General features: G+C 33.4%; 1 protein-coding gene across 1 annotated transcript in view; it reads left to right on the top strand.

Annotated features, from left to right (window-relative positions):
* Positions 1–14,003, top strand: part of LOC110376116 (cGMP-dependent protein kinase, isozyme 2 forms cD4/T1/T3A/T3B) — a 91,021-nt gene extending 77,018 nt beyond the window's left edge. Inside the window, 11 exon segments of the mRNA XM_021334483.3 lie at positions 4,253–4,394; positions 8,547–8,641; positions 8,887–8,951; positions 8,954–9,032; positions 10,404–10,723; positions 10,813–10,900; positions 11,181–11,306; positions 11,308–11,363; positions 11,691–11,907; positions 12,279–12,416; positions 12,418–14,003. Coding sequence (XP_021190158.2) covers positions 4,253–4,394; positions 8,547–8,641; positions 8,887–8,951; positions 8,954–9,032; positions 10,404–10,723; positions 10,813–10,900; positions 11,181–11,306; positions 11,308–11,363; positions 11,691–11,907; positions 12,279–12,416; positions 12,418–12,442 — 1,351 coding nt within the window. The 3' untranslated portion in view covers positions 12,443–14,003.
* Positions 14,004–14,449: the final 446 nt, after the last annotated feature.

Below are 14,449 nucleotides of genomic sequence, written 5' to 3'. Positions count from 1 at the left end.
TGAAGCCATCATCTTCAAGATTAATGTCTCTATCGCGATGGTAATCTATGTTGTTGCTTTATTTTAGAACTTGTCGGTCTGATGTTAAGAACATCAATGATTTCTCTTCGTAATTTAGAAATATGAAATAAACGAGATTATTATTGCCGTCAATTTGGGTTGTATTTGAAACTGGTTTAATATCGTCTAATTTTATTTTTAGAACAAAGCGTTTGGGGTCAAGTTATTTTCGGTGTTCTATTCTGCCTAATTCCGTTTAACGTGGGAAGCTGTGCCAAGTCAGTGCTCAACCAGACTATATAATTGTCTATACTGAACTGGCGAGAGCAACAATCTGCGCTCGGTGTTAACTTGTATCCATCTAAGCTATCAAACCGAACATAAAACAAAGCCATTGTTGGCGAAACCAGTGTCAACGCAGTATTGCAAAAGCACTCGCGCGCAATTTACGAAATACTAACTTACTAGCCGTCACGTTTGCAAGTTGACATTTTGATACTGCAATCCTTTCACTCCACAGACGTAATAATCTATTCTAAGAAAGCAGGACTAGCCGCGGCACGAGACGTGTATAATTTTTAATCGACGCCACCAAAGTGCATGTAATATTTTAGTCTGAGCTGCTAGACTGATTTATTGACTTTGCTGCACCATGTATTGTAGGATTGACTGAGTAGAAATGTAAAAAATCTAATATGGCGGATCGGTGTCTCAAAGTTTTCAAATTCATTGTTTATCGTATAGGAGTTATTTATGCAGGATTGAGTTCAGCATTCAGTGGATAGGATGACAACACAAAAAGTATTTAATATGTATAGTCTTTCGTATCTGTTTTGAAAACACGGATATTTTTAGTGGCCAGCATTATCAACATCTTCAGAAGTTTAATTAAAACGACTGTTTCCTGTTTATTTTTCCAGACAAATAAATTCGGGCAGTAGGTATGTACTCAGATGTTCTTTGAGAGTGATATCAAATGTAACTATAACGTTTGTCGCCGGTTTGTTATCATTGTTATTTACCAGTCATTTGTAAGTTTTTGTGACGGTTAGCAAACATTACCGATAGCGGCCATTGTGTTTATTTGTTCGTGTTCTAGTCAATAATGTATTGTTATAAATTCGTGTAAATAATTTCTAGCTCACGATTAAGTTATTGTATGATATTTTAATTGTTTTGTTACTTTCACTGCTGTTCACATTAGCGATCATTACCTTCTAATTATGAAGATTGTTTTAGAAACTTGTCTAGGAATGCGATAAAGAAGTGACCGTTTTGATGAAATATTGAATGGTCCGTTAATCTCGTGACGTGTAGATAATCGTTAATGATACTGAGTTTTCCTCTGTCGAAGATACTGATCGTGAAGTAGTGGCTTCTGCCTCGACATACTTTAGTTAATTACTCCGCTGAACATTAGCATCAAGTTACACGATGTTGCAATATAACAACGCAACCAGATATCAATTTACTTCATGTTATTATTGTGCATTGTTTTGGGAACTCCGAACAATTGAATATTTGAGCCTTGAAGACATCTTTGACGAAGTATTATCACATCAGAATAATATTATAAATCCAAAAGTATGTGTGTGTATTTGGGGTATGTGTGTTCCTTCTTTACGAACGGCTGAACAGATATTACTGAAACTTGGTATAAATGTAGGTTATATATCAGAATAACATCAACTACTTTACTTTTTGTTTCTTTCGTCACTTTTGAATAATTCTGTTTGTGAAATTTATCCTATATATAGTGATTCTCACCAAGGTCACACATAAAACGATTTGAAACCATAGACTGTAAAATTGCGTTCGCCATGAGGGAATTGAAGCGCAACTCAAAGCAATTTTGATTCAATGCATCAATATCATTAAATATTGCATTTATAACTTTTATATTAAGCGTGTTAGTAAGTAAACTTAATAAGGAACAAAACCTAGGTATCATTTTCCATACTTCGTTATTAATAAAAGTAATCCGAATAACTTGATAGCCAAATATTGCGGAACCGAGACAGTCAAACACAAGGCCATAGACTGTCAAACCTTGCATTAAGGTCGAAATACTTCCAAGTATGAGAAAAAACTGTATTTCTTGCTATCTTACTTTACACGTTACGTTTAAAATAAGAATTAATTAATTTATTGGCTTGAACTGCTACAATTTAGGAATTGAGGGCCATTGATAAAAGCGTTCTGATGAAAAGAGTCTTTAATTCAATTTTGCCTTGTTGTATCACTATTGTTCTATTTAAGACTTTCCTCTTCGTTTATTGTTAATAGTATAATTGTTCAAGGTCAGGCAAAATGTTTCTCGTGTCACGCGGACTCAGAAAAAATACTTACCCAGCCACAGGTGCATATTTATACTTTTGTCAAAAATAGGGGTCATATCGTTATATTCAAAAAGACAAAAAACTATGGCAAGTAGATGGCACATTATAAATAACACATTAGCACAAAATAGACACCAAAGCTATAAATAAAGGTTATTTCTCAAGAATTATATCATTTTCTGCTTCATTTCCAATGCATTTTATTCCAAGACATCAACTTAGCTATGATAAATAATTCTCAATGTTAGAATGTCGCTCGAAATTACGCAACAAAAAATCTATAGCAGGCCACATTATGATATTGACATAATACACTTTTGATATCAATTTGAGAGAGTATTGACCGTGAAAAAAAAAAACCAATTTCAGACTAACCTAAAACCTTCTAAGTCTGACAAATACTTCGCTGAACACTCAACTGCATGAAACTCGATTCAGCCACAAACAAATTAACATAAACATACATACATAAACAGGTCAAACTGAGAACCTCCCTTTTGTAGTCGGTTAAAATTACCTACATGATGTTAGCAATTTTTATCCTCACCGACTGTGACGTACAGTTACAAAAACAATTGTAGTTACTGTTCTGCTGACTACCCACTTTTATGTCGCTTTAATTGTCCCATAAGTGGTGCATTGCACAGCTGTATAAAGCCATTAAATTGTAATCAATAAAATGTGTAAAGATCTGTAACAGTAACGAGTTTATGATGCAATTATGTTAGAAAACGTTATAAGATAGAAAGATCTACGGTTAGGCAGTCACGCAATAGTTTAGCGTTATCTATTTAAATACGACTGAGAATCAGCGCTTTTTAAATACGTTATTAAGATTAAAATCATCTTTAATTTCAAAATGCGAGTTATTAAAGCGATTTCTTAAAGAAACGTGCAGTAATCTCATGCTAACACTAAAACGCGACCCGTTTTTATTTTCAAGAAAAATACATACAATATTACTGTGAAAACTTTACAAAACATCAAATGGACACTTATTTTAAATCCTTCCTAAATTCTACTCCTATAATCTACGGCACAAGCGGTATGTAGGTTTGAGTGTTTCCAGAAACTTCCTAGAACAAATCCTTACGTCACCAACCTCCGATTTATACCTCCAATAAAACGACCTATAATAACAGCTATATTTTACCTGATATACATAATATTTGACTTATCCCACTTATAGGTTTGCTTAACATGACTCACTCGAGGAAACCTCGCCGACTCGTATAACTACCTTTTGGCGTTCACTTTCAACAGAAGCCCGTTGAATTGATTTAATATGCGTATTACTGGGCACAAGTTAAATTACTACATGATTGCCGAAGTAAACTAACTATAGCATTTTGTTTTCTTCGGTTTTACTATGAAAATAATAGATAAGATAGAAGAGTCAGGGTTAAAAGAATCAAAACTTTAAAGAAGCATTTAGGCACCAGTTTATTTTAGGTTTTGATATAAGCATTGGGTAAAATATCACCATAATTAAATACTTGTTGTATGACCACTTTTTAGTAGTCTGTTATAGAAAGCTGGATCAATTAGAATTATCAGCGGACTTTATCGCAGTAAAATTGAAAGCTGACGCAAAATACCTGTAACAGTAGATATGGTCTAACACGAAGGTTCTAAGTCTAAAATCATTACCTTACCTGTATTAACGCCTATCATAAATTTCCATCCTAGTATTACATTACGGAAAGCCAACCAAAGTTTAGTTAGAAACTGTGATAAAACAAGTTTTGCACCGCCATAACATTGAAACTGTACTTGTTTATTTTACACCGTACAAATTCCATAATACGCCATCGACCAGACACTTTCTATTCACAAACGTAACACAGTTATGCCTACTTTTTCCGATGACATAATCTGTGGTCCAGTTTTTAACGTGTTGTTCTTTTTTTCAGCGTTCCGATCTTCAAAGATTTGTCTGAAGACACGCTGATCAAAATCTCCGATGTTTTGGAGGAAACTCATTACCAGAACGGCGATTACATCATCAGGCAGGGTGCTCGTGGTGATACCTTCTTCATCATATCTAAAGGACAGGTAATCTATCATTCTTATATGGCTTTTGTTATTCAAACTATTGGCACCCGCGTTAACACGTAGGATTGAGTCACAAAAATTGCCATTCTCAAGGTGTTTAGATGGCACATTAATCAAAGACTATGAACGAGCAATTTAAAAGTATTATAGCTTTAAAAAAATTCTCGTAGTATTTTTCTTGTCGTAAGGGATCTTAGTCCTATAAGTTATGGCATTCATGCAAATAAATCTGGTTTAAAATATTTTCGCAAATTCATCAAAACTATATTCACGGAACTCCGATTATCCAATTATTGTATTATAGAAGATTGTCCAATTGTTTTATAGAAGAATTAACACGGTATTTTAAACAACTTTTTGATTACGATGGAAACGATCGGTTTAAACAAAGCCACTTCAATAAAGGCTCAAGCAATTTCATCACAACAACATAACACCATCTCATTATTAAGTAATCGGCCATAAGCAGCTGTATATGAACAAAAACAACTCGAAGAAAACGAGAATAATCTCGGAAGAATACTGATAGTTATGATAATTGTATCATTAAATAGCAAGAATTATATTTTGAATGCTAATGCGATGACATTTACCCGTTATGTTCGCCTATTAATAGAGATACTTAGTCATAGTCACATTTAATCGAATCATAATACTCGATTTTGCAAAACTATCGATATTTTATTCACTCAATCATACCAAAGGCGAAATATTGGGAAACATTATGTTATTACTCAAATATTCTTGTTTAACTACTAACGACTTTCTAATTCGGTTGTTAAAAAGACGTGAATGATGTTCTTTTATCGTTTTACCACAGTAAAACATTAGTGTTACAATCGCTTTGTCATCTATTAACAGTCGTTCGAATAAGTGGACATTTGTCATCTTGTGGTAATTTATTCCGATGACATACTGTTCTAAAGAAATCTGCTCCATACATCATGTTAAACCTTAAAATTTCACTTTCGTTTGTACACTTTCGAGTGTTCTTCGTTCCGGAACGACGTGACTTTTTACCTCTGACCACGCCTCCATGTTTTGTAAACATATCCGTCTTGGCCAACGTAATTCGATTATCTGTAATCGTCGTTTCGCTTTCAAAATATTATTTCTGATGACATAACACTGGTTTTGTAATAATAATACTGTATTAGTCATACATGAGATCTGTCTTATATTTTTGTTGTTCTTCTAAACCAAAAACCGGATCTAGAGAAGACTTGATTTGCTTTTTATGTCAAAAGTCACCTGGACACAGTCAGACTTTGTATTAATGATCAATCTTTTTACTCTTGTAGTTGCTGAGTTTTACAAAACCCTATATTTCGTAATATTTTAATGATCATTTAGAAAGATAACTTGTATCTTAGAGACAAAGTTTCGAAAGTCATTGGTAATAATATTTCCTTTATGTTGTCATGGAACTAAATTGTATAAGCTTTGTAGACGCGGTGACTGTGCAAGAAGTTCACCTTGGCATTTAGCATTACGTCTCCGTCTCCGCAAACACTGATTGTTATTTTCTGACCGCTGCAAATGCACGAATATTGTGATTTTACACTTCATCTATCCAGACAGACAGTTGAAATTATCGATATTGTTAATACTAAGTTAGTTGAAATAACAGCAGACGCTATTTAAGAAGCTTATAGAGGAATAAATGGCAAACAACAGAATATAGCTCATAAGTTTATATCAACATCATCAGTGTCTGAATTAGATTGTAAACGATGAATGATTGTTTCAATCTCACGGACAATTCTCACTAATCATTGTTGATCGCGTTTGTCATTAAACAATCAGTGTGACTCAATTTTTATATAACATGGAGGTGGTAGAGGCCAAAAGCCTGACTATTGTGGCCACAAGGTCAGCGCACTGTGCAGAAGCGAGAGGATCGTATGGTATTTGAGGCCAGATTTTTGAACGTTTTTGTGGCAAATATTTGGGTCCACAGAATTTATTTTTGTGTAAGTTTTTCTTTGTTCTTCATGTTTCCTAGAACATTTATGTACATATTTTATCCTATCTATCTGGTCTATATGACTTTTGTACTGAATATATCTCTTTAAAATACACGTATTTATATAATAAAAAATTCGTACCGAATGAAGCAATTGAGCACACCTCAATCAACAAATTAGAGATAAATTGTGATTTGAAAACACATTTGATTGCGGAACCACTATTACCAGTTTCAATAACTCGTTTGTAACTTTGTTATCTAGCCTTTAGCTATGAAAATATATTAAAATTAAAATTGCACTTTAAATCAAAATTTATTAATCATCCATTATGCATCATGCTATTATTTATTCAGACAGCAGATAAATAAGAATATTATGCCAAAGACAAAAGTAAGGAAAACAAAAGTGAAATAAAGGATTATTTATCAAACAAAATCATTGTTATCGTTCACCGTTGCAAATCTGCAAGGTTGCCTAAAATTGAGAGCATTGTTCTAAAATCTGTGAAATACCAAAGTAACAAATAAACTTAACAATAAAGTCGTAAGAATGGAGTAATGTACCCATTCTTTTCGAAGTTTGATGATTTCATTATTACGGACAAAATGTAACCAATTTTGGAGTTTTGTAACCTCTTGAATATTCACAGAGTACTTACCAAAGTAAAACATGGAAGGAGGTACATTACGTGATCAAGTAGATACGGGTGTACCAATATGCAAATTGAATAATTTGAACATACATTACGGACCGATGGTTTTTTATGTTACCAAAGCGTTAAATACTGGTTAGAAGCAAGTCGAGCAATCAAACCCAAACACTGATTAAATCAGCTTAAATTACATGTTGCTTGATGTCAACACTGTTTTCAAAGATCAAAAAGAAGAAGCTTAAATCAGACTTTCATCCAAATTGTACTGAAGATAAAATTAATGCTCTTATCTGATCTGAATCTGAATTCACTCAAAACTAGCCATTTTAGAGGACACCTTTCAACCACGTTCAAATATGGACCTCAAACTGGTTAAACTATTCGGTTCATCAGAAACAAATGAAAATCTTAAACCAAGTTTGAAGGAAGTCTGCTTCAATCCGTTAAATGCAACGACCACATTAGGATTCGTTACACCAAATGACTAGCTAGAAGTAACTCTTCTTAGAAATAAACATTTACTAACCGACCACCTTTAAAATCACTGAGCTGTGACAAAAGTTCCCGTTTTTGTTGATCTTGTAAAATTATCCGGATGACTTCATCGTCTTAACTGTCTCTTAGAGTTGCATTATCTATTTCCGTTGTTATCTCATCAATGTTAGTATAACTTTAATTTTACCTTCTTTTTCAGATGGTTTTTCTACTTTCTTTGTTAGTATTTAATTTAACTGGGTCGTAAAATCGTTTCCTGTCTGTATTTATGTAGGTTAAAACTATATTTGCTCTTATCCTCTTTAGCATTTATAGGGTCGAATACTGTAAATATGAGTGCATCTATTTCTACGAAAGTATAATAAAGGTTAATAACTGTTCCATAAAATGAATGGTCTATGTTTAGATTTTCAATTCTTCGTGAGGTGTGAACATTTCGGCTTTTATTGTTTTGATGCATCATTGAACATTCATCACGTTAAACTTTATTGTTGAACACGCTTAGTTCCTGTTGTGTTTTATGATTTATAGATATATATCGTGAGTACTGTATACGTGATTTAGTTTTATGATAAAGAATGGCTGCATATTTTTTGACCGTTACTTGTTCCAATTTTTATTGACTTAGGTTTCCTGAGAAACGTTAAGAATTTATCGCTTCCCTTATCATTCGCGGAGGCTAATTACTAATTTACATAGCGGAACTGGTAATTACACGCTCGTGACTAAATTGCGGAGCATATTATGATGCTTGCACATGATTACCCGTTAGCCCTCCGTGCCTTACTTCATGTCCATCCGGAGTTTAATGACAACTTTCGATGTTGTCTAAACGTCCGTTCCACGTTTTTATAATAACGGTAATAAGCTCATAGGACCTGTCATTATGTTCAGCATCTGTGGTATTACAGAAACGTCAGACTATAGGACGTAACTAGCTTATTATGCTAATTTGAACAATAGCACGATTAGGTGTATTTAAATGTTTAGTTGTAATAGCTTTGTTGATTATATCATTATTATTTTCTTTTTCAGGTGAAAGTGACTCAGAAACCACCAAACAGTAATGATGAGAAATTCATAAGAACTCTCACGAAAGGCGATTTCTTCGGCGAGAAGGCATTGCAAGGGTAAGCATCGGAATGAATAAATTCATTAATCTATGTCCAATTCTTAACGCTAATAAAAGTATAATTGTTGAAAGAGATGTATTTTGTATGAAAGACTACGATTTAACGTCGTGGCTATTATAATATATATATATATTATTTACGACGGCATCATAAAGCGCAGGTATATTAAATGGCCCTATAAGGCACATTAAATGGAAAAACGTGTTCCATCATCAATAGTAATTCCATTTTTGACATTTCAGAGACGATCTTCGAACGGCTAACATTATCTGCGACTCGCCAGAGGGCACGACTTGCCTCGTCATCGACAGGAGACCTTCAACCAACTCATCTCCGCTCTCGACGAGATCCGAACCAAATACAAGGATGAAGGAGACAGCAGGCAACGGTCAGTAAAATTGTTTAACATTATGATTTTGTTCCAGACTTGAGTCTTTTCCTTCTATATCTTTAAACATCCTTTTAAATGATTCATTGTTATAATCTACATGATACGTCATGTCCTCTTTTATTCTGTTTGTTACAAAATTCGTTCTCATGCAAATTATTACAGTCGGCTTAAGAAATGTTTGTACAAATTCACTATAATTTTTAGTTTCATGGTATAATGTCTTGTTTTCAACCTACAAACAATTCATTAAAGACTTTTGGGAACATTTTTATTTACATTGTTTGGCTTTGTTATTATTTTTTGACCATAAATTAATAAGACATTGTCAAGTTCACACCAATCTGGAACTAAGCCGACTGCGATAAAATCAAAAGTGATACCGCATGGATGGAATGTATCCCATTGTTTGGCCATGAATCTTTCCACTCTCGAACAATAGCCACTGCAATATGAATTGATAACAATTTTTATCTGATTTCACCGTCTAATAACTTTTATTTCTTGTTTCGATGCAAACAATACGGATTCGAACGTACGGTAAGTTACATAAAATCTTAAAAAAATAATACAATTTTCAACTTTCTCCTCATCAATGTCGAATTTAATTAAATAGTGGAAGCAAATCGGTTATTAACTTTCCTCTTTGACGTAGAAAATGTGTCTACCACGGCATTGAGCGATAACAATTAAATTTCCCGTTTTTGTTGCAAAGATTGTGAAGTGCCAATGAAAACAATAGGTGCACGCTGCATCTGGATGACTTAGTAATAGAACCGCCGCAAAAACAAAAGATATATCAATTAACTTTACAGGAAAGTTATTATTGTGCTGATCAAGTGATTTTGAGGCCAACTAGAACATTATGAGAACGATCTCGGTTTAACTCCTTGAAATATAGATTTTCATTCATAGCCTTTCCTGAAAATGGCATTTGAGATAGGTGGTTAGTATGCTTCACGCTCACCAATAATCTAAAATCACCGTGAAGTTTAAGGCTTATAAGGAAGATACATGGTAATGTGGGAAAATCCTGCATATTTTGATATCCCTATCATTGTCACTAACACAGATATCGGTTTATCACCACGTGTTGATATTGACATTATTGATAGCAATAACGAACCCCAACTCTATACTTACATCACTTTTATCAGTAAATGCTACGTTTCTGGAACAGGAAAAAAATAAGGCTGAGAACAGTTAACTGTTTTAAAACAACTGCTTTCTCAAACGAACGCGATTACATGAATGTCCGGTTTGTCCCAAGTCTATTCATTAGGGTTTTGCCCCAGTTCATTCAATTTCGTTCCACTGCCGTTAGAAAATAGACATTAAGGTCAGCCTGTAATAAATCATCTACTTTTCCAGATTAAACGAGGAATTCGCCAACTTACGTCTCTCAGATCTGCGCATCATCGCGACATTGGGTATTGGTGGCTTCGGTCGAGTGGAACTTGTACAGATCCAGAGCGACTCCAGCCGGTCTTTCGCCTTGAAGCAGATGAAGAAAGCCCAGATCGTTGAAACCAGGCAGCAACAGCACATCATGTCAGAAAAGGAGATAATGTCAGAAATGAACTGCGAGTTCATTGTCAAGTTGTATAAGACGTTCAAGGATCGTAAATACTTGTATATGCTGATGGAAACTTGCCTTGGAGGAGAGTTGTGGACTATTTTAAGAGACAAAGGTATGTATTATTGATCTCATTTAATCGAACTTTTCTATCTGGTCCCTCTTAGTGCAAGGTTGCTTAATATGTACTTGGTTTGATTTCAGGCCAATTTGATGATGCCACTACGAGATTCTACACTGCTTGTGTGGTTGAAGCCTTCCATTACCTCCATTCGCGGAATATTATTTACAGGTAAATATGCACACTATATAAAATAGTAATAAACATTTGTATAGAAATAAATTATGATGTTGTATACGTTTTCCTCCGAAACGAATCATCATGTACTAGTCATTAGTTCCACCATGTTCAATAAAAGAATGAAAGCAATGCAATATAACCAATTTTCAATAGGTGTGACTGGTTATTTTTAAAACCGATACTGAGTAAATTAATGCTTCCATTCAAGGAATATCAACAATTCATACATTAATAATTTGGCAGTATAATTTTTGCTACTTTATTTTTCCAGGGATCTCAAACCAGAGAATTTACTATTAGACTCTAAAGGCTACGTGAAACTAGTTGACTTCGGTTTCTCTAAGAAGCTGCAAGCGAGCCGCAAGACTTGGACCTTCTGTGGTACGCCGGAGTACGTAGCCTGAAGTTATCATGAACCGAGGTCATGATATCAGTGCTGACTACTGGTCTTTAGGTAAGACGTTAATGAATTTCATATTTATGGTGATTACCTTACGGGTATAAAATAGTAATGATCTTAGGTCCTTGCCGAAGCAATCAAATTGCATGCAAAGGTTGGATGAGTATTTTCCACGAGAAATTCCTGAACAGTTTCTGAAATTAAGGATATCTCCTATGGAATGACAGCAATAAAAGTTCTTCTCTTATAATAATTGGAATCCGTTGGAATTAAGCCTCGGATAAAATATTTTGATTCAATTTTCTACTATCGGCACTAACATTTCGTTTCCAAAAAAATCCTGCAAAACACATTCAATAATCATTTCCTTTGGTCTTCTAGGTGTACTCATGTTCGAATTACTAACCGGTTCCCCGCCGTTCACGGGCACTGACCCAATGAAGACATACAACAAGATCCTCAAGGGTATAGATGCGGTGGAATTCCCTCGCTGCATCACCAGGAACGCAGCCAACCTCATCAAGAAACTGTGCAGAGACAACCCTGCTGAACGACTTGGGTACCAGCGAGGTGGTATCACTGAGATACAGAAACACAAGTGAGTATATGTGAATTCTAAATTTAATCCTTTCTAATTAACATCTATATTCATTAATAGTTTTGTGAGCTGGCCTGTCTTCTCATATTGCAAAAGTGGAAGCTTCATCAGTTTAATTAAAGTGAATCGGCAGTGTAACGACTAAGACACATTCAGTACAAACTGAATAAATTAAAAATATACAGTTACCTGAAAAGTTACGAATCAAAGCGTTGGAATATGAAATGCTAGCTTGTATACCACCACAATGGAACAAGTACAAAATGTGCAAAGCAATGTTGTCTATAACTTTGGCCACAAATATTAGGTACCATTGTGGCGAAGGTCCATATAATTTTTGGATTCGTATTAACCTTCCTTCTATTTTCCAGATGGTTCGACGGTTTCAACTGGGAGGGCTTGGCCCAACGTTCACTAGAGCCCCCGATCACCCCAGTGGTCAAATCCCCAGTGGACACACACAACTTCGACCAATACCCACCCGATGCCGACGAACCGCCACCAGACGACCTCCGGATGGGATAGTAACTTCTAAAATATATGAAAAACTTTATAAGAGAAAATTTCTACTACCAATCGTAAATATCAGATTTATAAAATAATCTGTATGGTTATTATCACTAATAAGTTAATACTGAAACGACTTAACGCCATTTTCCTTGCTACCATTTGTAACGCAATTATTATGCCTTCTTGTTATTGAATTAAACTTGACTTTAAGGAAGAATTTAAAAGCCGATCAATGGCGTTTTAGTTTACCATCACATCTAAAAAGTTTAAATATTAAACGTCCTAACCTATATAATACGTTAAATTCATCTAAGAACGTAACCGTAAAATGACTTAATAATAAATAATAGCATAGATGATAATATGGCGTGCCTAAAGTTAGGTAAAATATTTTCTCAAACCGCAGTTGAAAGTTTAAAATGCCATTAATTAGTTATTAGCTCTTGCCGGTTGATTGTCAACTGATAGTGATAACAGAGTTCATTATTATGAAACTTCAAAAAAAAACGATGTTTCTATAAAAAGGAGCTCTGAATAGCACTATGCATTGTAAATAGAATAAATTATATCTAATCTTTATTAAAGTCTCAACTATTATATTAATAATTATTATTTTCACTTTTTAGTAAATCGTTGCTTAATTATTTCATTTCAATTGTGCAATATCAGTTCGGTTCTGTCACTTTTGTACTTATTTTTATTTAACTGTTTGAATGTCGATGAACAAAGAATATTCTGCCTCTTTGGTTAGATATACAAACTTATTTCTGCCCTCGAGTGTACGTACGTGAAAGGGAAGAGAATTAAAAGAAAAGAATTAATAAATATTTAATTACCTATTTTTAATTCTAATTCATATTGTAGCCCATTGTCAATTATGAATCAATTTATTGTTGACTAAGTACGTAGTGCCAATCTATCATGTATTTGTATTTATGTATTTCTAATAGTTCGCCAAAATATATCTAGATTTCGTAAAGGTGACTGCAATGCCAAAATATTGTGTTACCAGAATTACTCGTAATATCAACGATAATTTGCTATCTCTTGATCATTTATAAAATATATTTTTCTTATAAAAACGATAGCATAGATATTCTAAATTCTTCCCTATTCGTGATATTTCTCATATAAATTTTGTTAATGGGTTAACTTGCGTATGCAATTATATTTGTCTTATAAAATACTTCATACGTCAAATATTTCTTCAAACGTTGTGATGTTCTGGATAATATCAATAATTATTATATCAACATCTTAAGAATGCTTTTATGGGTTTCAGTATTTTGGTATTGTATTTGAGAATGGAATGTATCGTTAGCAATGTAATTGTATGTGAATTTTATCAAAATGTGTAGAACATTTGAACAATTGAAAACTTACCTATACCTACATAATTTTTTGGTTCTCTGAATAGTTACCTAATTAAGTGACATTTATATGTAAACCGAAATATATTATTATGTAAATGTTAATTATGAATTGTATTTATTAAGTGTAATTGTAAAAATAAATGTATTCAACAGTCCACTAATAGTTACTTTACTGTTTAGTTTGTCATGTACTAAACCACGGCTTGTTTGGTAGCTATCTCTAAACATGACATAATTTAAGACTTATCATTAAATTCATTTATAATAGTCAATTTATATTTAAGTTTTCCATATATAGACGAATAAACGTCACTGTAAATATTCTTGTAGTGAATTTAAACGTAATTATTCATCTGTGTAAGAATGAATAACATTTTGGGTGATGCAATTGAAGCTATGTAATTAAATTTTAAAAAATATTTTTAAAAATTGTTATGATAAGAATACTTTTATTTTGTAATCCATAGGATTTAAACAATTAATTAAATAGATATTTTATTGATTTTTGAAACTGTAAAAATACATTATTTCAACTGAATAACTGTTTTAATAAATACCTCACCTCACGATGTTACATTGTTATATAAACATTTTAATAGATACCAGCAATTTAAAATACGAAGCTTGAAAATGTACGAAAGATACTTATTTCTTGTAGG

The sequence above is a fragment of the Helicoverpa armigera genome, chromosome 18, assembly GCF_030705265.1.
Source record: "Helicoverpa armigera isolate CAAS_96S chromosome 18, ASM3070526v1, whole genome shotgun sequence".
Taxonomy (NCBI): domain Eukaryota; kingdom Metazoa; phylum Arthropoda; class Insecta; order Lepidoptera; family Noctuidae; genus Helicoverpa; species Helicoverpa armigera.
The sequence above is the reverse complement of the archived record's forward strand: the minus strand, read 5'-3'. Positions and strand labels throughout refer to the sequence as shown.